This window comes from Grampus griseus (genome assembly GCF_964374135.1).
Source record: "Grampus griseus genome assembly, chromosome: 11".
NCBI classification, from domain to species: domain Eukaryota; kingdom Metazoa; phylum Chordata; class Mammalia; order Artiodactyla; family Delphinidae; genus Grampus; species Grampus griseus.
In genome coordinates, this window is record NC_139005.1 from 85,033,592 (window position 1) to 85,061,091 (window position 27,500).

The 27,500-nt window shown below is 35.9% G+C and overlaps 1 protein-coding gene across 2 annotated transcripts in view; it reads left to right on the forward strand.

The window, feature by feature from the left end:
• HCFC2 (host cell factor C2) overlaps positions 1-27,500 on the forward strand; it is a 46,708-nt gene that overhangs the window by 10,942 nt on the left and 8,266 nt on the right. For both annotated transcript variants that reach the window (XM_082665746.1, XM_082665745.1), the window contains exons 4-14: positions 1,360-1,568; positions 2,311-2,395; positions 3,947-4,053; positions 4,158-4,346; positions 8,084-8,251; positions 8,791-8,843; positions 19,137-19,314; positions 22,429-22,632; positions 23,146-23,219; positions 25,131-25,268; positions 26,866-27,051. In XM_082665746.1, the coding sequence (XP_082521872.1) occupies positions 1,360-1,568; positions 2,311-2,395; positions 3,947-4,053; positions 4,158-4,346; positions 8,084-8,251; positions 8,791-8,843; positions 19,137-19,314; positions 22,429-22,632; positions 23,146-23,219; positions 25,131-25,268; positions 26,866-27,051 (1,591 nt within the window). The remainder of the gene's footprint in view (positions 1-1,359; positions 1,569-2,310; positions 2,396-3,946; positions 4,054-4,157; positions 4,347-8,083; positions 8,252-8,790; positions 8,844-19,136; positions 19,315-22,428; positions 22,633-23,145; positions 23,220-25,130; positions 25,269-26,865; positions 27,052-27,500) is intronic.

Genomic DNA, 27,500 nt, shown 5'->3' on the forward strand with positions numbered 1-27,500 from the left:
ATTTTTCCTGGATGATCTAGCATCATTTTTTCACAGAACAGTTATATGGCTAAACTGCAGTTGTTGTTTTTTTTTTTTTTTTTTTGCGGTACGCGGGCCTCTCACTGTTGTGGCCTCTCCTGTTGCGGAGCACAGGCTCCGGACGCGCAGGCTCAGCGGCCATGGCTCACGGGACCAGCCGCTCCACAGCATGTGGGATCTTCCCGGACCGGGGCACGAACCCGTGTCCCCTGCATCGGCAGGTGGACTCTCAACCACTGCGCCACCAGGGAAGCCCTAAATTTTGCAGTTTTATATGTTCTAAAATGTTTAATTTTGCCCTCATATTTGAGTAATAATTTGATTACTCAATTTATTGAGAGATAGATTCTTATAAGTGTCACTTTGCTCAAAACACTGAAAACATCATGTCATAGATGAGAAGCTTCATGCCAATTTCTAGAGTAGAAAAGCTATGTAGGACATTGCTATGACATTATAGAGTGAAAATTTAAAAAGAAAAAAGTTGCAAAGCAATATTTGTAGTATATCTTGCTTATACATATGTGGGTATCCATAGAGAGAGAGGTCTGAAAGGGTATTTACTAATTATTGTCAATAGTAATTGATTGTTCTGGTTATCTAGTACCATGTAATAAACTGCCCCAAAAGTTAGTGATGCAAAATAGCAACCATTTTATTGTGTTCGTGGATTCTGTACATTGGGAATTCATACAGGACACAGCAGTGATGACTAGGCCCTCAGATGGGAAGGCTTCAGTGGTCACTGCCATGTCTGATGCCTCAGCTGAGATGGCTGAAGGATGAACTCAACTGGGACTGTCATCCTGCGTGCCTACTTGTGTCCTCTCCATATGGTGGTTTTGTGACAGTTGGACTTTCAGGGAGGTTCAGGATTCCAAGTGCAAGTGTTCTGTAGTGAAGCTGCATTGGCCTTCTGTGACTGAGCCCCAGAAGTCACATAGTATCATTTCACCACACTCTATTAGTTGACGCAGTCACAACCTGCCTAGCACCAAGGGGAGGGGACATAGACCCTACCTCCTCATGGGAAGAGTGTCAGGGAATTTGCAGCTATGTTTTGAAACTGTCACGGTATTGTCATGGACAAGAGTGCTGGCTAAATGATGGCAGGAATTTTTTTAATCTCTTCTGTTCACTACTGATCCCCACAAGAGTGCCTGGTACATAGTAGTGTTTGATGAATACATGTTGAATGAATGAGTTATGGGGTTTCTGCTCTTCTAATGGCTTTCTGTATTATATGAATAAGCATATGTTATTTTTATAAATAGAAACAAAAAGCAAATAAAAAGTGTATATCATGTTAATGTTTTAATTTCTTTCATTATATCCTAGATATTTAAATGATTTCTATGAGCTGGAGCTACAGCATGGTTCTGGTGTTGTGGGTTGGAGCATTCCAGTGACTAAAGGGATTGTGCCTTCTCCAAGAGAATCCCACACAGCTGTTATATATTGCAGAAGAGATTCAGGAAGTCCTAAAATGTATGTTTTTGGTGGAATGTGTGGTGCTCGCCTTGATGACCTATGGCAACTTGACTTAGGTAAGCTTAAGTTCATTCAGGCTCAGGAATTCATTATGATTGATAAAGGCAAATACAAAAATTGCTTTGAAAAATATTTTTGATTACAGTTTTTATTGAGTTGTACTTGATATGAGTGATTGCTGATCAGTCAAGTTGAACAAATGAATATTTGATTTATGACAGTAACTCTCCTGGGCTCCCTATAAGTCAGGTCACCATATATTCTGGTTTGCCTTGGATGGTCCTGGTTTATGCTTATTGTCCCACGTAATTATCAATAGTACGCCTTTCACTCTGTGAGATGTCCCAGTTGAGGATGATTGAATTTATGTGGTTACTCTGTCTACAGGAAATGTGGCGTTAGTAATGTTACTGCTGGTCAGTGAAAAACCTCCTTGCATAGCTATTTTAAGGGATCGTAGGAATGAATATTTGGAGGGTATGTGTGCTTCCACTTCTGAGTGTCTTCTACACAATATGCTCTTACTTAAAATGTTAAAATCCTTAATCTGGTTTTAATTCAAAATCAGTAGCACCCTAAATACACCTCTCCATTACAAATACTAACATTCAAGTGTAAATAGATTTCTGTGATTGGCAATTTATGTCAGCTGGAAATGTTTATTTTAAGATGAAATTCAAGTAATGGTTTTGAAACCCTTTGCTTCATTTTTGTAAGTCCTTTTTTTTTAAATTCTGCAAGTTGAAGTAATTTGCTATTATTAGATTAAGTTGCTAATATACTTATTTTTACTTTTAGAAACTATGTCATGGTCAAAACCAGAAACTAAAGGGACAGTGCCACTTCCACGAAGCCTTCATACAGCCAGTGTTATAGGAAATAAGTATGGTGTTTTTCTGTTTTTTAGTCTTCCTTTTTTTTGTCTTTTTAACAAACTTAAGAAAGATAGGTACAAAGAAGAGTGATGCTGCTAATTTCTTGAAAATGATTTAATAATGTTTGATTGTGCTTAGTGAAGATAAAGTAATATGCCCACAGGAGCTAAAATACTTACTGTGCATAAAGTAAGTGTTTATTGGGCATAAAGTAATATGCCCATAAGAGTCAAAATACTTACCATTTTCTTGTCATGCTGCCTCTTTTACTTCTTCACATTCCTTACAATATCATGCACAGAGTAGGTGTTATATAAGTGTAAGGTAGAGTGTTGTCAAACTGATCTGTCCTCCATCAACAGATTTGACACACATAACTCACTGTTTCTTTTTACATATTTTACATATTTTTCACGTATTGATTTGTACCCAGGTGTGTATTCAGCGTCTATGCTCAATGATTATACTTTGGATGGTGTTATGGATAGAATGTGGACTCTGTAACCAGATTGCCCGAATTCAGGTCTGAGCTTTGATACTTGTCCTATCTGTTCTGGGGCAAGGAAACTTTATTTGTACCTCAGTTTCCTCAAGTATAAAATGTGGATAATAATGAAACCTCCTTCACAAGACTGTCATGAGGATTGAGTGAATTAATACATATAAAATGCTTCAAACAGTGCCAGGTACATAGAGAGCACTCCGTAAAGGTTAGCTGTTACTATCAACAAGTTCCCTTTTTTGTGCAACATTGGGCCAGAATTAGGAATATTGTTTAAATAGAATTTAAGTAAGTGTTTACCTGTGTAGGGACTTCACCTTAAAAGTAATGTTTTAGGAAACAGCTAGTTGTAATTTAGAACCTCATTAGTTCTTCTTAAAAAATAGCCATAAACAAAACCTAATAAGATGTTCATTTTTTTAAATAGCAGAACCCTTTTATAACATGTAGTTTTTCCATTGGAACTCTAACATATAAAATAGATTAAAAAAAAATAGAGCTTCTCTGGTTGACATGAGGCTACATGGCCTGAGCTCTTCCTGATGAGCCTTTCTTCTTCAGCAGCCATCGGGCATGTCTCGAGAACCCTTAGGGCCCTGAGGAACATAGTCTAATGGTTTTTGTTTGATGATATCAGTGACCAAAGTTATAAGAAACTTAATTCTCTTTGGTTACTATACACATACAATTCTAAATTTAACTTTGGATGTCATAGATCATTTGAGTGTCCTTCTGGCAGGCAACCCTTAGTTTATTGCATACATTATTGATTTTCAAATGTATTATAATTGAAATATTTCCCACTTTGAATAACTTGCCAGAGAGTAATAATTTTGATTCTGTATTGCTTCATAAAATTATAAACTCTTGAAAGAAGACCACTTTATTCACTATCGTATTTCCATTACCTTGACAGTGATAAGTGATTTATTAGTCCTGAAGCTTTGAGTCAAGAAAAAATAAATTTGTCTATTCTTAGCATTTTAAATCTGAAAAATAAAATTAAAGCTTTAGAAAAAAAAACAGCTACTTTATGTTTTCTTTTTTTGTTGTTCAGGATGTACATCTTTGGTGGATGGGTTCCACATAAGGGGGAAAATATTGAGACTTCACCTCATGATTGTGAATGGAGATGTACCAGTTCATTTTCTTACTTAAATCTTGGTGAGTCTTTTAAGAGTTATTAAAATAAAGTTTATTAATAAAATAACTTTTGTTATTTTGTCATTTAAGAAAAGTAGATTAATCATGGATATTTCTGTCTTTAGATACAGCAGAGTGGACCACCCTAGTATCAGATTCTCAAGAAGACAAAAAAAATTCAAGACCAAGACCAAGAGCTGGACACTGTGCTGTTGCAATTGGCACTCGATTGTATTTTTGGAGTGGAAGAGATGGCTACAAAAAAGCACTGAATAGTCAAGTTTGCTGCAAGGATCTTTGGTATCTTGATACTGGTAGGTAAGAGTATTTAACAAATACAGTTTTTCCTTTAGATAAATAAATAATCAAATGATGTCTGTCTTTTGAGACTTACTGCAAAGCCACTGCCTCTCTTTTTCATGTTGGTTTGGCCAAAAAGTTCATTCGGGTTTTTCATACGTGGAGATGGATAAATTCAGGACGTGTTTTGGAGTTCTTGTTGACAGAACCGACTGATTTGGGTATGGCAGATGACAGAAAGAGAGGAAAGAAGGATGACGTTTTTAGCTTGAATAATTTGGTGGTATTTCTATTTATTGAGCTGGGAAAATTGCGGAGAAAACAGGCTTGTGGAGAAAATGGAAAGTTCCATTTAAACCCTGCTAAGTTTGAAATAAGGAGATCAAGTAGGCAATTGAGGGAATAAAGAAGTCTGGAAGCCAGTAGAGAAATCAGATCTGAAGATGTAGTATGTGTTGTTTTATGAGAAAAGCAGATTATAAAACATACCTATGATTCCAGTTTTTCTTTTAAGTGTATAAACAGGAAAATCTGGAAGGATACACTGTGTACCAAAGTATTATCTAAGAGGTGAGATTATACATTTTTTTAAAAGGTTTTCTCTCTTATCTGTATTTTCTGCAGTAGCATGCATTGCTTTTATAATGTAGAAAGTTTAATTTTAAAATTAAGATACTTGAAAAAGTAATAAGTGGAACAGTTAAGTTGGAGACTAAATGCTTTCTATGGAAGAAGTACATACTAGCAAGGAGGAAAAACTATAGAAAATTGAACTTACTGATTCATCTTTGAAATTGGAAATTATGAGCTGAAATCCAAGGATAAGCTTCTAATCAGTCTCTGAGATTAGAAGAAAAATGTGCACATATAAATTTTTCTCAGTAGCAAATATGTCACTTTAACCAGATTCTATAAGAGATCTGTGACTTTTAAAAGATTAAAGATCATTGTCTCTGAATGGCCAGTTTTTCCATAAACCTTTCCATAAAAGGCTGTGGACGGGAATATCTTTCTAAAAGTAATCATGGCCACTATCATAAAGGCAAAATTTAGATTTTGCTTTTCCTTGTGATAACTTGGCCTCAGTTTGGGCAGGGGAGGGGAGTAGGGTTCTTCATCTTGCCTTTCTTCACTTTTAGTTAAGTTTTGTGCATTTGAGTTCATATAAAGATTAATATACTTCCATAAGTGTTTTTTATGAAAAATAACAGTCTTTTGCTCACACTTTCCTCCCATTTTCCTTGCTTCACAAGCATGTGCTTTCAGCTCTGTTAAACAGTTCTTACGGTATTTACTTACAGTTCTCCATATAACATGAATATGTTACTTTTATTTTTTTTCAGTTTAGGCATAATATGCTCACTTTCTACCGTGGAAGTTAAGGATTTCTCTCTTCTTCCCACCACTCCTCACCTCTCTCCTATGCACCTTCCCTAACCCCTACTCTCTGAGTATGATTGATTACACCATAATTTTGTTAGATGAGTGTTCAGTGTTTACATTATAACCATATAAATGCTATTCACAGGTGAGCTATGTAGAATATTGTGAATATTTTTTGTTTGCCGTCGATTAGTAATGGTCACTTTTTTTGTTTTAGATCTGTATGTATTTACCACTAATTCAGTCTATGCTCTCATTTGTTTAAATCTTCTCTCATTATGGTTAGATGCATCAGATATTCTATCAAATTTCCTCATCTTGAAGAAATTTCTCCTCCTCCAATCTGAGATGATTGCCTTCCACAAATTGAGCACACCTATCATCTTGGAGTCTCCCTTCATCATCTTTCTGGGGATATCTTTTGCCTCTCACCTGTGCTGGATTCCCTGTTTCCTGGATCTCATATTTTTCCCTTCGTTAGTTTACATCCTCATTTTTGTAGAGCACATCCCAGGAAAAGGGTGCATAGGTGATAAATTTATTTTGAGATCTTGCATTGTTTGAAAATAAGTTCAGTCTTCCTTCCTACTGAATTTACAGTTTGAGCGGAAATAGAATTCTATATTGGAAGTCATTATCCTTCAGAATTTTGAAAGCTGGGAAAAAATTTTTTTGAAAGTTGTTATATTCAGACTTCAGGTGTTTTTGTTAGAATCTAAACCACTTCTGATTTTTGGTCCTTTTAAATGTGACCTTTCCCCTGATAGCTTTTAGAATTTTTTCTTTGTCCCTACCGTTCTTAAATTTTATGATGATGTGTCTTGTTGTGTGTCTATTTTTAATCCCTTGTGTTGAGTACTCAGTGGGCCCTTTCAGTATGGAAACTCATGTTCTTCAGTTGTGAGAATTCTCAGTTTATTTCACTGATTTACACCCTTCTGTTTTCTCTCTTTTTCTTCATGTAACTTCTTTTATGTGGGTGGTGTACCTCCTGGACTTGTCTTCTTATTCTCTGCTTTTGTTCAGGTATGGGTTGCCTTACTTTGAAAAACATAAATAAGCTGGATTGTGAATAGGATCGTGGAGGAATTTCCATGGGAATAGTTGGAGGAACTAGGCTTAATTACCCTCTAAAACAGGGACATTAGACTGTTTTTGTAAAGACCCAGAGGGTAAATATTTTAAGCTTTTTGGGCCATAACGTCTCTGTTACACCTACTCACCTCTACAGCTGTAGCATAAAAGGAGTCATAGACAATACCTAAACAAAGGAGCATAGCTATATTTCAGTGAAACTTTATTTATAAAAATAGGCAGAGACTGGATCTGGTCCATGAGCCATAGTTTGCTGACCCCTATTCTAAAAGATACAAAGAGATAGATATTAGACTTGTTCTATAAAGATTAAATTATAGTGTATAGATTTCAACTCACTAGAAAAATACATTTTCTTATATAACTGTCCAGAGATGGAGTGTACTGCCTTGGGATTTGTGAGTTCCCTAATTTGATAGGTAAACAAAAAGACAGGGATATTGTAGAAATAATCTTAGGTCCTTTTTTCCAGTTCTAATAGTCTATGATTGTTATTGTTTTAGAAATGTTGGTAACATTTTATTCCAAAATAATTACCTGTTTTGGTTAGTACAAGTTTTTCTTTTGTTTCTTTTTTTTTTTTTGCGGTACACGGGCCTCTCACTGTTGTGGCCTCTCCCATTGCGGAGCAAAAGCTCCGGACGCGCAGGCTCAGCGGCCGTGGCTCATGGGCCCAGCCGCTCTATAGCATGTGGGATCTTCCCAGACCGGGGCGCGAACCTGTGTCCCCTGCATCAGCAGGCAGACTCTCAACCACTGCGCCACCAGGGAAGCCCTGGTTAGTACAAGTTTTGATAAGAAGATATTAACTTCAAAGAAGTTACTTCAAAGAAGTTTTTCCGAAATATCATGTCCAAATCATTTTTGCCAACATTAACAGTATTTCTGACATGTATGCTGTTGGCTCAAAATTGGGTCATAAAATTAAAAACTTACCAAGAAGGTAAAATAGCATAGCTGTAACTATAAAGTACTTGGTTTTTCCCCACACTTCTAGGATTAAATATTTTTTTTAATTTGATGACTCAGCTTGGAACTAAATTATTTTGTTTATAGATTTATTCATATAAGGAATTAGATAAATAAAATCAGAACTCCAAATTATTTTTATTTGACCTACTATAGCTATGTTTATCTGAGTAAATTTTTTCCTCTTAGTAAACAGATGAAATGTTCATTGCTGATGTTTTCAGAACTCCAGGTCCACAAGCTATATAGGCAAACTATTGATACATTTGAAACTTTAATACATAATACCAATATTGTTCTTTAGAGAAACCACCGGCACCATCACAAGTACAACTGATCAAAGCCACTACCAACTCTTTTCATGTCAAATGGGATGAAGTGCCTACAGTTGAAGGCTATCTTTTGCAGTTGAATACAGACTTGCCGTACCAAGCTGTGTCATCAGATTCTTCAGCAACACCAAATATGCAAGGTAACATAATTTTCACACTTAAAGCGTGTATGCTCGTATGCTTCACGAAAGAAAGATAGTGTAGAAAAGCCTGTGATTAGACCTGGTTTAAGAAATTTTATTCTATGATGTTTCCTGCCTGAAAAATATGTTTCAACTCTGAAACTTGACTGTATTACCATTATGGTGTAGTAGAACACATAGGCATGTAGGGTAGAATGTTTTTTCTGGAGTTCATTTTGATGTACTTTCTTAATCTGACATGCTACTTGACTTCAGGAGATGGTTTTAATTAGTTTTCATAAATATTTCAGCTTCTTTCAAAAGTATTTTTAACTAACAGGCACTTGGAAGGAAAGTAAAGGCAAATTTAATTTTACATGTTCTTCCAAAAAGGATTTCAGTCAACTATTAAGCAGACTATTAAGAAAACAGGTAAACTTTGATAAATATGCAACTTTTTAAACCTTTAATATGTAACTTTTAAAAATATTTGATTGTAATGTATTTTCTTGAAGCTAATTTAGAGCATATCAGTCTGAACTTTCCCATTCCTACAGGAGTCAGGATGGACCCACACAGACAAGGCAGTAATAGCATCATTCCTAACAGTGTAAGTTGAAAAAATTTATAACAGTAAATGAATGTTTATGGTTACAGTCCCAATTTTTATTAATATTTTTAGCATATTACCCTAGGACAGGGGTTCTGAACCGTGGCTGCACATCACAATCACCTCTGAGATTAAAAAACAAACAAATAAACACAGATTCCCCATGCCTTTCCCCAGATCTAGTGAAGCAGAATCTTAAAACGATGCCCAGATAACTCTGTTTTTAAGGAAAGCTCCGTATATCATTGTGACAGTAGCCTGAATTAAGAACCCCTGGCCAAGAGATTGAAGTCTCATTACACATAGTATCAGAGGCTAATACAAACACACAAACACACACACACACTATATATATACGTATATATATATATATATATATACACACACATATATATATATACACACACATATATATGTATATATATGTGTGTATATATTTATATATATTTATATGTATGTATATATATACGTTTGGTTTTTGTTTTTTTTTTAATTTAGGTGGTACTACAAGGTTTATAATGAAGAGCAATAGTTTCCTGCTCTGCTCCTACTTGCCCTTGATCCTGCCTCTAGAAACAACTACTTTCAAATATTTTAGCTCTCTTCTGGTATCCACCTTTGTGCTTTTAAATAAAATCCTTGTGCTGCCACTTCTTGACTTTCTAGTTTTAGGTCAATTGTCTTTAGTAATGGAAGATGAAGATTTTATGATCTCTTAAAATATTGCCATTTCCTCCCCTTCCTCTTCCCACATCCTTTAAATATGTTTAGTTGAATCATTATTTGATATTTACATTGTGATGATGACATATTCATAGGTGAGCCATGTAGTGTGCTGTGAACATTGTTCCTTCTTCATGTAATTTTTTGTTTTTCTTGGCATTGTTAACTGCCTCACTTTTTCATTTGCTTGGTTTTCTTCTTGCCTATCATTAATTAATACTCAGATTATCCAATAAAATAATAAAACTCCTCTCAAAATATTCAAACATATAAGGTAGTCTCTTTTTTCTTTCTTCACCACCCCCTGCCCCCGGAACCATTCCTCCCAGGGCCTCTGTCTTGATGCTCTAGTCTGTACTAATTCTTCTCTAAGTCTGCTACTCAGCTGTCAGATTAGAACTTCCATTTGTTTCACTTTGGAAGTTTCTTTTACCTCTTTTCTGTGTTAGAGTCCATTGATCTCATTTCATTCTTTCTTGGTATTCTCCAGTAATTTCCTGAGAAAGGGTTTATGAAAGGTAAACTTTTTGAGATCTTACATATGTGAAAATGCCTTTTCTCTGTTCACGTTTGATTGGTAGCTTGGCTGCGTTATATATAGAATTCTGTATTGGAAATGTTTTCCTTAGAAATGGTAAGACATTTTCCTACTCTCTTTTAGCATTCAGTGTTGCTGTTAAGAAGTCTGTTGCCACTCGGATTCCTGATCGTTTATGTGTGACCTAATTTTTTTTGTTTTAATCCCCAGTTCTCTGAAATTTCAACAGTGATGTACCTTAGAGTGTGTGTCTTTGCTTCATTCACAGTACTGTGCAGTCAGTGGGCTGCGTCATTCTGGAAACTCATGGCTTTCATTACTGATTATTTCCTCCTTCCACATTCTCTTTCTCTTTTTTGGAAACTCCTGTTAATTGAATGATGGTCCTCCTGAACTAATCCTCTGATTTTACTTTTTACTTTCTATTTTTCCTCTGTCTGTTCTGCTTTCTGAAAAGTTTCTTCATTTATGTTATAAATCTTCTATGCAATTTTTAAATATATTCAACCACATATTTAATCTCTAAAAGCCTGCTCTTATTCTTTATTTCTTTTATGACATTTTATTTTTGCTTCATGAATGTAATATTTTCCCTTATCTCTTCAAGAATTATGCTTTTTTAAAAAAAATGGAGTTATATTCTGCTCTCAACATTATTTCTTTTTTTCAAGCTCCTTTTAAAAAAAATTTGTTTTGGTCTTGGACTTCCATGTTAGAGGCTGTTATCAAATGTCTGGTGATGCTTGGCTGTCCTTTCATGTTTAAGTGAGGCGTTAAAAATGAGCTTAGAAGATGTCTTAGTCCATTTGGCCCGCTATAACAAAACACCACAGCCTAGGTGGCTTATAAACAATAGACATTTATTTCCTGCATTTCTGGAGGCTGGAAGTCTGACATCAGGGTGCCTGCATGGTAGAGTTCTGGTGAGGAACCTCTTTAGGGTTGCAGACTGCTGACTTCTCATTGTATCCTCACATGGTGGAAGGGACAATGGATCTTTCTTGGGCCACTTTTTTTTTTTTTTTTTTTTTTTTTTTTTTGGCGGTACGCAGGCCTCTCACTGCTATGGCCTCTCCCCTTGCGGAGCACAGGCTACGCCGCTCCGCGGCATGTGGGATCCTCCTGGACCGGGGCACGCACCCATGTCCCCTGCATCGGCAGGTGGACTCCCAACCACTGCGCCACCAGGGAAGCCCTGGGCCACTTTTTTTTTTTTTTTAACATCTTTATTGGAGTATAATTGCTTTACATTGTTGTGTTAGTTGCTGCTGTATAACAAAGTGAATCAGCTATACATATACATATATCCCCATATCCCCTCCCTTTTGCGTCTCCCTCCCACCCTCCCTATCCCACCCCTCTAGGTGGTCACAATGCACTGAGCTGATCTCCCTGTGCTATGTGGCTGCTTCCCACTAGCTATCTATTTTACATTTGGTCCATGCCACTCTCTCACTTCGTCCCAGCTTCCCTTTCCCCCTCCCCGTGTCCTCAAGTCCATTCTCTACATCTGTGTCTTTATTCCTGTCCTGCCCCTAGGTTCATCAGAGCCATTTTTTTTTTTTTTAGATTCCATATACATGTGTTAGTATATGGTATTTGTTTTTCTATTTCTGACTTACTTCACTCTGTATGACAGACTCTAGGTCCATCCACCTCACTACAAATAACTCAATTTTGTTTCTTTTTATAGCTGAGTAATATCCCATTGTATATATGTGCCACATCTTCTTTATCCATTCATCTGTCGATGGACACTTAGGTTGCTTCCATGTCCTGGCTATTGTAAATAGTGCTGCAATGAACATTTTGGTCCATGACTGTTTTTGAATTATAGTTTTCTCAGGGTATATGCCCAGTAGTAGGATTGCTGGGTTGTATGGTAGTTCTATTTTTAGTTTTTTAAGGAACCTCCATACTGTTCTCCATAGTGGCTGTATCAATTTATATTACCACCAACAGTGCAAGAGGGTTCCCTTTTCTCCACACCCTCTACAGCATTTATTGTTCGTAGATTTTTTGATGATGGCCTTTCTGACCGGTGTGAGGTGATACCTCACTGTAGTTTTGATTTGCATTTCTCTAATGATTAGTGATGTTGAGCATCCTTTCATGTGTTTGTTGGCAATCTGTATATTTTCTTTGGAGAAATGTTTGTTTAGGTCTTCTGCCCATTTTTGGATTTGGTTGTTTGTTTTTTTGATATTGAGCTACATGAGCTGCTTGTATATTTTGGAGATTAATCCTTTGTCAGTTGCTTAGTTGGAAAATATTTTCTCCCATTCTGAGGGTTGTCTTTTCATCTTGTTTATGGTTTCCTTTGCTGTGCAAAAGCTTTTAAGTTTCATTAGGTCCCATTTGTTTATTTTTGTTTTTATTTCCATTACTCTAGGAGGTGGATCAAAAAAGATCTTGCTGTGATTTACGTCAAAGAGTGTTCTTCCTATGTTTTCCTCTTAAGAGTTTTATAGTGTCCAGTCTTACATTTGGTTCTCGAATCCATTTTGAGTTTATTTTTGTGTATGGTGTTAGGGAGTGTCCTAATTTCATTCTTTCACATGTAGCTGTCCAGTTTTCCCAGCACCACTTATTGAAGAGGCTGTCTTTTCTCCATTGTATATTCTTGCCTTCTTTATCAAAGATAAGGTGACCATATGTGCATGGGTTTATCTCTGGGTTTTCTATCCTGTTCCACTGATCTATATTTCTGTTTTTGTGCCAGTACCATACTGTCTTGATTACTATAGCTTTGAGTATAGTCTGAAGTCAGGGAGCCTGCTTCCTCCACCTCTGTTTTTCTTTCTCAAGATTGCTTTGGCTATTCAGAGTTTTTTGTGTTTCCATACAAATTGTGAAATTTTTGGTTCTAGTTCTGTGAAAAATGCCAGTGGTAGTTTGATAGGGATTGCATTGAATCTGTAGATTGCTTTGGGTAGTATAGTCATTTTCACAGTGTTGTTTCTTCCAATCCAAGAACATGGTGTATCTTTCCATCTGTTTGTATCATCTTTGATTTCTTTCATCAGTGTCTTACAGTTTTCTGCATAAAGGTCTTTTGTCTCTTTAGGTAGGTTTGTTCCTAGGTATTTTATTCTTTTTGTTGCAATGGTAAATGGGAGTGTTTCCTTAATTTCTCTTTCAGATTTTTCATCATTAGGGTATAGGAATGCAAGAGATTTCTGTGCATTAATTTTGTATCCTGCTACTTTACCAAATTCATTGATTAGCTCTAGTAGTTTTCTGGTAGCATCTTTAGGATTCTGTATGTATGGTATCACGTCATCTGCAAACAGTGACAGTTTTACTTCTTCTTTTCCGATTTGGATTCCTTTTGTTTCTTTTGCATCTCTGACTGCTGTGGCTAAAGCTTCCAAAACTATATTGAATAATAGTGGTGAGAGTGGACAACCTTGTCTTCTTCCTGATCTCAGTGGAAATGGTTTCTGTTTTTCACCATTGAGAGCAATGTTGGCTGTGGGTTTGTCAGATATGACCTTTATTATGTTGAGGTAAGTTCCCTCTATGCCTACTTCCCAGAGAGTTTTTATCATAAATGGGTGTTGAATTTTATCGAAAGCTTTTTCTGCATCAGTTGAGATTATAATATGGTTTTTATCCTTCAGTTTGTTAGTATGGTGTAACACATTGATTGATTTGTGTATATTGAAGAATCCTTGCATTCCAAGGATAAACCCCACTTGATCATGGTGTATGATCCTTTTAATGTGCTGCTGGATTCTGTTTACTAGTATTTTGTTGAGGATTTTTGCATCTATGTTCATCAGTGATATTGGCCTGTAGTTTTCTTATTTTGTAACACCTTTGTCTGGTTTTGGTATCAGGGTGGTGGTGACCTCCTAGAATGAGTTTGGGAGTGTTCCTCCCTCTGCTATATTTTGGAAGAGTTTGAGAAGGATGGGTGTTAGCTCTTCTCTAAATGTTTGATAGAATTCACCTGTGAATCCATCTGGACCTGGGTTTTTGTTTGTTGGAAGCTTTTTAATCACAGTTTCAATTTCAGTGCTTGTGATCAGTCTGTTTCTATTTTCTATTTCTTCCTGGTTCAGTCTCGGAAGGTTGTGCTCTTCTAAGAATTTGTCCATTTCTTCCAGGTTGTCCATTTTATTCACATATAATTGCTTGTAGTAATCTCTCATGATCCTTTGTATTTCTGCAGTGTCAGTTGTTACTTCTCCTTTTTCATTTCTAATTCTGTTGATTTGAGTCTTCTCCCTTTTTTCTTGATGAGTCTGGCTAATGGTTTATCAATTTTTTTTTTTTTTTTTTTTTTGCGGTACGCGGGCCTCTCACTGTTGCGGCCTCTCCCATTGCGGAGCACAGGCTCCGGACGCGCAGGCTCAGCGGCCATGGCTCACAGACCCAACCGCTCCGCGACATGTGGGATCTTCCCGGACCAGGGCACGAACCCATGTCCCCTGCATCGGCAGACGGACTCTCAACCACTGCACCACCAGGGAAGCCCTATCAGTTTTTTTAATCTTCTCAAAGACCCAGCTTTTAGTTTTATTGATCTTTGCTATCATTTCCTTTATTTCTTTTTCATTTTGTTTCTGGTCTGATCTTTATGATTTCTTTCCTTCTGCTAACTTTGGGGGTTTTTTGTTCTTCTTTCTCTAATTGCTTTAGGTGTAAGGTTACAGTTTATTTGAGATTTTTCTTGTTTCTTGAAGTAGGATCGTATTGCTATATACTTCCCTCTTATAACTCCTTTTGCTGCATCCCATAGGTTTTGGGTCGTCGTGTTTTCATTGTCATTTGTTTTTAGGTATTTTTTCATTTCCTCTTTGATTTCTTCAGTGATCTCTCAGTTATTTAGTAGCATATTGTTTAGCCTCCATGTGTTTGGATTTTGTAGTTTTTTTCCCTGTAATTGATATCTAGTCTCATAGTGTTGTAGTCAGAAAAGATACTTGATATGATTGCAATTTTCTTAAATTTACCAAGGCTTGATTTGTGACCCAAGATATGATCTATCCGGCAGAATGTTCCATGAGCACTTGAGAAGAAAGTTTATTCTGTTGTTTCTGGATGGAATGTCCTATAAATATCAGTTAAGTCCATCTTGTTTAATGTATCATTTAAAACTTGTGTTTCCTTATTTATTTTCATTTTGGTTGATCTGTCCATTGGTGAAAGTGAGGTGTTAAAGTCCCCTACTATTATTGTGTTACTGTCAGTTTCCCCTTTTATGGCTGTTAGCAATTGCCTTATGTATTGAGGTGCTCCTATGTTGGGTGCATAAATATTTACAATTATTATATCTTCTTCTTGGATTGATCCGTTGCTCATTATGTAGTGTCCTTCTTTGTCTCTTGTAATAGTCTTTATTTGAAAGTCTATTTTATCTGATATGAGTATTGCTACTCCAGCTTTCTTTTGATTCCCATTTGCATGGAATATCTTTCTTCCATCCCCTCACTTTCAGTCTGTATGTGTCCCTAGGTCTGAAGTGGGTCTCTTGTAGACAGCACATATACGGGTCTTGTTTTTTAATCCCTTCAGCCAGCCTGTGTCTTTTGGTTGGAGCGTTCAATCCATTTACATTTAAGGTAATTATCAATATGTATGTTCCTATTCCCATTTTCTTAATTGTTTTGGGTTTGTTATTGTAGGTCTTTTCCTTCTCTTGTGTTTCCTGCCTAGAGAAGTTCCTTTAGCATTTGCTGTAAAGCTGGTTTGCTAGTGCTGAATTCTTAGCTTTTGCTTGTCTGTAAAGGTTTTATTTCTCCGTCGGATCTGAATGAGATCCTTGCTGGGTAGAGTAATTTTGGTTGTAGGTTTTTCCCTTTCATCACTTGAAATATGTCCTGCCGCTCCCTTCTGGCTTGCAGAGTTTCTGCTGAAAGATCAGCTGTTAACCTTATGGGGATTTCCTTGTATGTTATTTGTTGTTTTTCCCTTGCTGCTTTTATTATTTTTTCTTTGTATTTAATTTTTGATATTTTGATTAATATGTGTCTTGGCGTGTTTCTCCTTGGATTTATCCTGTATGGGACACTCTGCACTTCTTGGACTTGATTGACTATTTCCTTTCCCATATTCGGGGAGTTTTCAACTATAATCTCTTCAAATATTTTCTCAGTCCCTTTCTTTTTCTCTTCTTCTTCTGGGATCCCTATAATTCGAATGTTGGTGTGTTTAATGTTGTCCCAGAGGTCTCTGAGACTGTCCTGAATTCTTTTCATTCTTTTTTCTTTATTCTGCTCTGCAGTAGTTATTTCCACTGTTTTATCTTCCAGGTCACTTATCCGTTCTTCTGCCTCAGTTATTCTGCTATTGGTTCCTTCTAAGGAATTTTTAATTTCATTTATTTTGTTGTTCATCATTGTTTGTTTACTCTTCAGTTCTTCTAGGTCCTTGTTAAACATTTCTTGTATTTTCTCCATTCTGTTTCCAAGATTTTGGCTCATCTTTACTATCATTACTCTGAATTCTTTTTCAGGTAGACGGCCTATTTCCTTTTCATTTGTTAGGTCCGGTGGGTTTTTATTTTGCTCCTTCATCTGCTGCGTATTTCTCTGTCTTCTCATTTTGCTTAACTTACTGTGTTTGGGGTCTCCTTTTCGCAGGCTGCAGGTTTGTAGTTCCCCATTGTTTTTGGTGTCTGCCCCCAGTGGGTAAGGTTGGTTCAGTGGGTTGTGTAGGCTTCCTGGCGGAGGGGACCTGGTGCCTGTGTTCTGGTGGGTGAGGCTCGATCTTGTCTTTCTGGTGGGCATGACCGCATCCAGTGGTGTGTTTTGGGGTGTCTGTGAACTTAGTATATTAGGCAGCCTCTCTGCTAATGGGTGGGGTTTTGTTCCTGTCTTGCTAGTTGTTTGGCATGGGGTGTCCACCACTGGAGCTTGCTGGTCATTGAGTGGAGCTGGGTCTTAGCGTTGAGACAGAGATCTGCGAGATCTCTCACTGATTGATATTACGTGGGGCCAGGAGGTCTCTGGTGGTCCAGTGTCCTGAACTCGTCTCTCCCACCTCCGAGGCTCAGGCCTGCCACCCAGCTGGAGCACCAAGACCCTGTCAGCCACACAGTGTTGGCGTTCACCATCAGGAAAAGGGGGTGCTCATGCACTGCTGATCCACTTGTGAATTTTTCAAGTTTTTGTGAAAACAATCTTGCACAATCTGTTTTAAAAAAAACCAACAAAACTCTTGGGCCACTTTTATAAGGCACTAATCACAGCCCAAAGCTACTTCCTAATACCATCACCTTGGGGGTTACGTTTCAACATATAAATTTGTGGGGGACACAGACATGTCAGACCATAGCAGCTCTATGCCTATGGGCATGCTTGATTAGTAGACCTTAATGAGGGTTTTTGAGTGAGGATCTACAAATATCAGTATCTTATCTTGTGAACCAGTGGGTTTCCCCTGAGACTTCTCCAACCTCTTGCTTAAGGGCTCTAAGCCTGGCTATCAATATTCTGGGAGCTTAATGCAGAGAGGGCAGTGTCTTTCTGTTCAGTATGCAGACTTTCAGTTAATCCCCATTTTTAGTATCGGTGCCCCTCCTCCATCCTCACCAGAGAGACTCTGTACCATGGTCCAGAGACTCCCATTTTAATCTTTCTACCTATCTCCCTTCTTCAGTTCGAATGGAGGTGAGGAATCTGTCTGCCTTTGTATGCTGGAAGAGCAGAGCTGGGGCTGCAGACACTTTTTATATAGTCTTCTATATGATGGTCCTCTGGTGTTCTGCACTCTGCACTTCAGCCTCCAAAGAACCTGATGCCCCCAATTTCCAAGCCTTTCTGGGCTCTTCAGCAAAACCGGTTCACCTCTCAGTCACTTTCCACCTATAGGCTCTTAGCTTTAGCTTTTTCTGCTTTATAAAGTCATACCTCATTTCTTGCACTTTGCTTTACTGTGCTTCCCAGATAGTATAACATGGAGACTTGGTAGTGAAATAAACTTAGGGTCAAATTCTAGCTCTGCTACTTGCTGGCTGCCTGACCCTGGGTGTGTTATTTAAGATCTCTCTGAGTCTCATTTTTTTCCATCTGTAAGCCAGGGGTGATTTTATCCAATTTATAGAATTCTTATGAAGATTAAATGAGATACAGACTTTATAACTATGTAGCACAAGGCCTGTCACATAATACAATGCTCCTTGATGGTTGTGGCTGTCATCATCATCATTTATTAACAGTAGCACAATCACTATCAATTAGAAGGGAAGTAGAGGGCATATTATGGACAAGTATTCTTAGAGCTATGAGAAATTATAATTGATAATATAGTTATAATTGACATTAAAGGTGGAGACAGGAAAGTAACAAAAAACATGTAACAAAAAAGAGGCAACGATATTGGGGTATTAGAATGAAGCCAGATCACTTTTATGGTTCAGTAGACCTGTAATTATTGCTATATAATAACTGATGTTCACATTGATGATTTGAATTATCAAAAGGTTTAAATATGTTTGTTATAGTGTCTTTAAGAAGACAAACAAATGTAATTAGGAAGATTCCTATCTAGACTGTTTAATAGTGAAGAATATTGATATGTATGTATTAAATCTTGAAGCCTATATGGAAAACTCAGTCATATAGAATAATTCATATGCTTGAAGGTTTCATATAACTGAGATTTTTCTCTTAGGAGTCGTAAAATCTTTAGTGTACATGTCTGATCTTGTTAAGAAAATTTGAATGTTAAATTCAGTATCTTGGGTGTTGTCACCTATGTTACGTATGTATTTACTTGAATACTAACTACCACTTGTAAAAATGTAGATTTTTTTTTTTTTTCCCTGAAAATGTATTGTTCCTTTTCCCTTCAGAACTGGTCTTTTGAGAATGAATATTAAATGGAAAGAAATTGTTTCCTTAAACTATTACAAAATTTAAAGTATAATCCTGTACAAATTAAGAATATTATTTAAACTGTTTTGTATTTTGGAAAATTTATTTTCAAAACATTTAAGTTATAAATTATTTTGCTTGTTTTTTACATGTATTTCTATTTAATTGAACATTACTTGCTACAATAAATTATTTTACTTCTTGTAGATCAGTGATACAATGAACAGTGCAAAATCTGAACATACAGCTATGAAAGGAACTTCACTGAAAAACAAACCAGAACTCAAAGCATCAACTGATTCTAATGCCACTTTACATTCATCTTTGGCAACTAACGCTTCTAATCATAACAGTTGTGTGGTGGATATGCTAAGGAAAAATGAAGGTATAAAGATGGCATTCTAAATAAAGCTTAAGCTTTTTATAATAATGGTAAAAATTTTAGAGTCTTTGAAAAAGTAAATGTTATATGGTTTGGATCCATTTTCAAAATATAATATATACCTGCCATATTAACCCTAATTAGAATGATGTCAAGATACCAAGCAAGAACTTACCTGAATAGTAAAGATTAGTTATTAACTATAGAATTTAAATGAGGCGAGCTCTTGTGTACCATTTGAGATTGGCCAGTGTGTTCAGTATCACTGTTCCATTACCCTGTTGTCCTAGCACTTATAACTATCTGCAGTAATTTATTTGGGGCCAGGATTTTGTCTACCTTGTTCACGTAAAGTTCTCCAGCACCCAGATTCATGCCTGGTAAATAGTAATCACTTAATAAATAAATACATATTTGTTTACCAAGTAACTGGATTATCCCCAGAAAGGTAGTTCATTTATGAAACTGTTGATTAGCCTGTTGAATTCATGGTACAGCTTGTAATTTGGTGATCCTTATATTTTAAAGTATTTAATTTGAATATTCTGATACCATTCGAGATATATTAAGTGTTGCTTCTGATTTCATTGTCTAAAATTACTTTATAAATCTCATTCTGATATATCCCTGACGTAGGAATATGTGGTTTTATTTTTAATTTGAAAAAATTACGACCTTAAAGTATTCAAGGAAAATAATTTCCTATAGTTTTTCTAATTTTATTATTTGTGGAAGAGGAGAGCACTTTTGTTTTGTTGATTTTCTGATATAAGGGAATCATTTGGTCAAAATTATAAAAGCTTGGTCTTGGACGTCAGTTTAAATTTTTTTTATAGTGATTTTCTATGTCTATCATATAAAGAAGTTTATACTCTTGAAAACAAATATGAGATTTGAGAATCTTAATGTACTCTGAATCCTACTTGTAAGGCAATTTGGATAAAATTAATATTAGTCAAATGGAGAAACAAGAGTGGTTGTACAATGACAGTGTCTGGCACATAGTAGATATTCAAATGTGTGAATGAATGGTTACCCAATTTCAGGTTAACAAGAGGAGATTGGGCTTTTTCTCTGTAGGTTGGAGTAGCTGATATGTTTCTTTCTTTTTTCCTTTTTTTGTATGTTTCAAAAGTGAAAGAGTGACACAATTAGTTGTGTTTCTTTTAATTAATTTATTTAATTAATTTATTTTTGGCTGCGTTGGGTCTTCGTTGCTGCACGTGGGCATTCTCTAGTTGCAGCGAGCAGGGGCTACTCTTCATTGCAGTGCGTGGGCTTCTCATTGTGGTGGCTTCTCTTGTTGCAGGGCATGGGCTGTAGGTGCGCAGGCTCCAGTAGTTGTGACATGCAGGCTCAGTAGTTGTGGCTCGCGGGCTCTAGAGCACAGGCTCAGTAGTTGTGGTGCATGGGCTTAGTTGCTCCACGGCATGTGGAATCTTCCCAGACCAGGGCTCGAACCCGTGTCTCCTGCATTGGCGTGCGGTTTCTAAACCACTACACCACCAGGGAAGCCCCGCGATTAGTTTTTGTTTTTTATTTTGGAAAGGACATTCTAGCCTCACCCTCAGGAAGAGTTATAATAGGAAATGGTTGGGAGACTCGTTAGGAGGTTCTTTTAGGACTCCAAGAGATGCATAGAGACTAAAGCAGTGGGTGGGATGGAGAGGAGAGAATACATCAGTTCAGAGACCTTTAGAAAGTAGCACCTATTAGATTTGGAAACTGGTTAGATATGAGAAATAAAAATGAGTTGAACATGGCTCCCAGTTTTCTGGGTTGGACATTCAGTTGTTGATGAAGATAGGAAATACAGGAGCAAGAACAGATTTGGGGATAAGATAGGTTCAACCTTGAACTTACTGTTTTTGAGGCACTTGAGTAACATATTGGTAAAGATTTCTAATAGGCAGTTGGATACTTAGGTCTGGAGTCTATGAGGCAGTTCTTGGCTAGAAGTATAAATTTAGAAATTAAGAGTATCTAACATGTAAGCTCCACAAGAGCAGGGACCTTGTCTGACTTGTTTACTGCTGGATTCTCAGGACCTGGCACTGCACCTGGGACATGTATTTGAGAGATGTATAATTCGTGAATGGTAGCTAAAACAACAGGAAAATATGCAAGGGGAGAAAAGAAAAGGCTTAGAAACACCTGCATTTAAAGAGTCATTTGAAGAAGAGAAGCCAGCTAAAGAGATTGAAAAGGCATTCCAAGAAGGTTAGGAAAAAAGATTGGTATCATGTTTTTTACCTGTATAGTGGGCATCACTGTTTATGACTATGCATTTATGATGTATGCATGAGTGAATACAAGTCATAGACAGAAACAGTTTCAAAAAAGAGTATGTGGTGAGGATTGTTTACATTGCAGAGAAGTCAAGTAAATGAAAATAGATAACTATCCCTTAGAAATAAGTATCCCTTGACATTTGTCAGAGCCATTTCATTAGAGTTGTGTGCTGGATCAAATTTGGGGAGGTCAAGGAAGTAGAGACTGCTCTAAAGGAAGTTAGCGAGGGGAGATGGTAACTGGAGAATACTTGTTTATAATGTTTATAGACTGAGGGCCAAAACTACTGAAGAAGAATTTGAAAACACCAAAAAGAAAGGAATGATTGATAAAAGAGGGTCCCAAAGTATGCAGAAGGAATGGGACCAAGAGCACAAGAGAATAGATTAAACTTCCTTAGGAGAGAAGTCATCATCTGAAATGGAAGAGAGGACAGAGGGGTTGGGCACAATCATAAATACATTTCTAGTTTAGGACAAGAAAAGGCAGAAAATTGGTGGCATTCATGCCTGATCACCTCTTTTTCTTTTCCTAAAATGGGAGGAAAGGCCATTTGATCTATGACTGAGTAGAGTTCAAGAACAGTGATTCAGTGTTTAGAATGGAAGAAGGAGCTGAGAAGTTGGAAATCTGTTATGGATATAATGCACTTTATTTTTCTAGATATTTTATGCCTAATGGTTAAGTCATATGACTGACTTTCGTGGTGCTCACGTTTACGATTTTAAAATTGAAAATGCCAAGAATTGGGTGACAAGAACTACAAGATACAGCAGTTATTTGCAGGTGTTATGTTAATAATTAATCCTTTCCCTTTAATTTTAGGTCCTCACACTTCAGTAAATATAGGTGTTCTAAGTAGTTGCCTGGACTTAAGAACAGTAATCCCTGAAACTTCTGTATCCAGTACTGTTTCCAACGCACAAACTATGGTAACCCAGCAGACCATTAAAACTGAATCATCCAGTACAAATGGGGCAGTTGTTAAAGATGAAACTTCACTAACAACATTCAGTACCAAATCTGAAGGTTTGAAATGTGTTTCACATACTGTATTTTGAACCATTTTTGTATATAAATTCATCAAACGTATTTGTTTTAGATGGGAATTGCATTTCATCTTGGATTGAATCAAATATAAAAGGATAAGGTACCTTACATAAAATAGTTAAATTAGCACACACTGTAATACAATCAGAATGTATCTTTCCTACCATGAACTTATTCTGCAAAATTTTTTTCCTTAGAAAAGATTAGTTCTAGGCTGTGGAGTAACAATTCTCCCAGCTTGATTGATTTCTGATTTTGTAAATTCTCATTTTATTCTTTTGCAATAGGAATTGTGTTTCATGTTTGGTGAACATTCTCTGAAGTTCCAACTAGTCATCAAATCCTTAAAAAATGAACTTTGTGAATTAGTTCAAGTTAGAGGGTCCATATTTCCAATTATTGTGATTTTTTGTATATTTATAATTATATTTTAATATATCTGTTTGATAAGTGATTATGTAAGTCTTATCTGATGAATTGTTTAATTTTTAGTTGATGAAACATGTGCATTACCTGCAACTAAGATCAGCCGTGTAGAGGCACATGCTGCAGTGATGCCATTTTCTGTAAGTATATTACCTGGACATGATATATGTTTACAGACGGTTAAATATGCTTTAAATGCTGAGCACCTTTAACATAAATTCAGGAAAAGACTCGGGTATCCTCTAGTAATTGTTTGACATAGATTGGAAAATGAAGGGTTAAAGAGAAAACTGTTCACAGTACAATGTTAAGTGGAAAACTGTGGACAAAATATATATACTGCATTCCCAATTTTATTAAAAACACACACAGTGTGTACATTCACACTCTCACGTGAGTCCCCACACATCTGCACTACGATGCTAGATGACTTTCTTCAGATTGTGGGGCCAGAGATAATTTTAATTTTCTTCTTTATGCTTTCAGGATTTTTCTGTAATAAAATGTTACTTTAATAATCAGAAATGTGTGTGTATACATACATATGTGTATATATTGAAATTATATTAATGGTTTAAAGAATAAAAGGACATGTCATAAAACATAAAACTTGAATGGCTTTATTGCTAACTACTTAATAGGAGAACAACAGAATATTGCAATACCGAGTCAGGCATACCTGTAGGGTATCCCAACAATCGCTGACATTGGGTTTTTTGGTGGAAGGCCAGAATTAGTCTGCCTGGTACCAAATTTAAATGCTAGGAATGTGCCTCACAAATAGTATACTAAGATTGTTTCACTTAGATGAATACATGTGTTTGTGTATATCTTTAAATTTATTTTTAAATTCTCAGTCATTTTAACTTTATTGCTATGAGCAAGAGTTTTTATTTGACCTAAAATTTACCTTTTAGAATCTTCAAGATTAGTCTATAGTTGTAGTTTTCTTTCAGTCATGATCTTATGGCTTTTGATTCCGTATTTACCTTCATCAGCTTTCACCTTTCCAGAATGTTAAGTCCCAGTGTTCTTAGACTCTTCTCAGAGAAGAATTATTCAAATGAATTTTTATCTCTTAAGTCTATTTTACAATGCATCAGCCAGAGTGGTATCTGTTATTTCAGTTGGAGCCAGTTGTTTTATAAAAGTTGTTGAAGAGAGTTTTTACAACTTTAAAATGAAAACAAGTTTAAAGCTATTCCTTTTCTAAAAACCTTAAAGACTCTTCTAGTTAGCTCGCTTTGTCATGTGTGATAGCCTAAGTAACAAGTAATGTGAATTATAAGCATGTACCTCTGCTGTTATATATTCAAGACAGAAATAAATAACTGAAGTGCACATTTGTTTTGAGCTTCTGGAAACAGTGTCTCATTTATAAAGAAGATGGCTTAAAAAGGTTAGTTCCAGGGTTAAGTATAATTCACTTATCACTAAAAGTAGCTTAAGGTAGAGGAAGTTTATTAGTCTTAAAGCAAGGTAAAAATGTAAAACTGTTTAATCTGTTCCTCTTTAGTATATAATAAATTATATTCAAATTGCATTTTAGTTTTGAACATTTTTTCTCCTTTTAGGTTTGGAGAATCACAGGTATTTCAAGTGCAAAGATCACTGAATTTCTGCTAGTTGTTTTTGAATCTAGAAATAAGCCAGCTTGGAATGAATTTTTCCTTATTTGCTCCTTTTGGAGCAAGTTGTAGTGTCACATTAAAGGGATTATTACATTTTCTGAGAGAGTCTCTGAAATGACAATGTTCTATAAAACAGCTGGCATTTTAACGTATCACTGATTGGAAAGCATGCTAACTCCAGCTAGGTTGATAGCACAGAGCTACTGACTTGGAGAATGCCTGTCACTCCCTATGTTTGAATTGGCAACCCTGTTTCACTGTCAGTTGACCTAATCTGTTAAGAGTTTATTTACTTATGAGCTATTTATTGTGGTGTTTACCCATATACCTACTTGTAGATCACTGCATGGATTATTAAATCTTGAAATTTCTTGTATGTTCAGTAAGAGTCTTCATAAATGTTTCTTTCTCTGAAATTAGAAAGAGACTCCTTCAAATCCAGTGGCCACAATGAAAGCAGGAGAACGACAGTGGTGTGATGTAGGAATTTTTAAAAATAATACAGCTTTGGTGAGCCAGTTTTATTTGCTGCCAAAAGGGAAGCAAAGCATCTCAAAGGTAGCTATTGACATACTTTCTACACTGTTAGTTATAAGCCTCAAGAATGAGATTTTAAAAAGTAATCCTGATTCAGGACATTCGAATGAGTGAAATTGGGATCTGTTTACAATCTATAATTGCGAGTTCTATATATAGTTATCTTGTATTCTTTTTTAAGACTCTTTTTATAGAATATATCACAAGCAGGTTATTTTAAAAAATCTCATACAATCACTGGGCTGAATTTTGAGTCATAAGTGATATGGTCTGGCCAGTACAGATAAAGATTTTTTGAAATATCTCTAATTTTGTTACCTGGTGTGTTTAAAGAATGTTTAAAGAACATTTTTTTACTTAGAACTTTTGTTACTCCTAATTTCACAGTTTAAAAAGTTTAAAAACCCCTATGCTATTGAATACAATCTAATTTTCCCTTAATTCTAAAGTCCCTTAAAGAGGACCTCATATATATAGATGAGACATTAACCCTCTAAGAATTATGAAATAGATAACAGCTCCAAAGCATATTGAACTAATATTTTTCTGGAATGGGGAATTTCAGAGAGGGAATTGCCAAAGAAATACATATTCAGTTTGAATCTCCCAAAGATCTTACTAATGGGGAATATATTATTTATCATTATATTTTAGTTTCTCTAATATTACTTCTGGTGTCTCACTTTTACATATTGAATTCTTCCAATTCTTGACAAAAATAGATATCCTAGTTAATAATTTGTTGGTATTATGCCTAACAAAATTTCTGGCTGTAGTTTGATTTCATATACATGGAAATATCCTTATCTAAGGGCCTAGTAGCTATGTTTTTCCCAAAAGAAAGAAAAGAACATAAAATTTAGAGCCAGTAAACTTGAATTTGAATCATTAGTTCCAGTACTTGACAGTGTAACGTTGGACAAGTCACTTGTTTAACCTTGCAGAGACTCAGTTTCCTCATCTGTGAAATGGAGATGACCTAACTTCCTTAAAAAAATGGGATGGTACATTGGCACTACCTGTCTCACAGTGGTGTAGTGAGAGTTAGGGAGAATATGTAAAAATTGTTTGAAAGTTGTAGATGTTATGATCTTCTTATGCAGAGTATGCAGTCCAATTATTTAATTTAACATTTTTTCAGCATCTGCTGAATATTAATTATTAAAATGCTCTGTACTACGTGCTAGTCATTCCTTTTCTATCAAGTTTGCTTGCCTGTGTCCAAAGGGTATTGTTCCTGGCTAGACTGTTTGACAGTAAATTTTCTGAGGTTTCTACTCCACGTTAAGTTTACATGGAGATAGTTGTTACCTTGTTTATAGTGGTCAGTTTTTTTCTATCTCCATACTCTTCATGTGCAGAATACCCTTATATTTCTTTTTATAGCCAGTGATTCTCAACTGGAAAGGCACTTTTCCTCTGGATGAGAATCACCAATTTATGGGCGTAAGTTACTTTTGTTTTGGGGGAGGGGGGGTTCATTCCATGTATGAAAGAGGAAAATAAATAATGTGAACTACAACCCTAAAACATAATTCATTCTTTAAAAGTTTTGTTATTTAATGAAAAAATAATTAATTGCATCTTTTCTTTGACTTTTGCATATATTATATTTTAGATAGGAAATGCAGATGTACCTGACTACAGTTTACTTAAGAAACAAGATCTTGTTCCAGGCACAGGATACAGATTCAGGGTTGCTGCCATCAATGGTTGTGGAATAGGCCCTTTCAGCAAAATCAGTGAATTTAAAACTTGTATTCCCGGTTTTCCTGGAGCTCCTTCTGCAGTCAGAATTTCAAAGGTGAGACATCAGGTCAAGACTTAATGATTTAAATTACTGAGACTTTGTACATGAAGTAAAACTATCAGTTTAGAGATTCTTGTTAGTGTCTGATGAAATGAGAGGTATCTAAAAGGGGTAGATTAAAAATTTTTTAAATATTTTTCTCTAATCATTCATGATATTTTTAAGGACCAAAATTTCAAGCAGAATTACAGCATCCAAATTTTAGAAGGTCAGGGAAATCTGTGTATGCTTCTTAATATTAGCTTTGTTCTTGTTATTATGGAACCAAAAAGTTTTGTGCTGGAGAATTTTAATAGAACACATTTAATTGGATTATATTTTATCCTAAGGTCCTATCCCTATTTAGAGAAGATAAGGTCTGCTTTCAGATAAGAAAAATCCCTTTCTTGGGGTAGTACAGGCAGACTTTTAAGCCTAGTTATGTTTTTTAAAAGCACATGAAT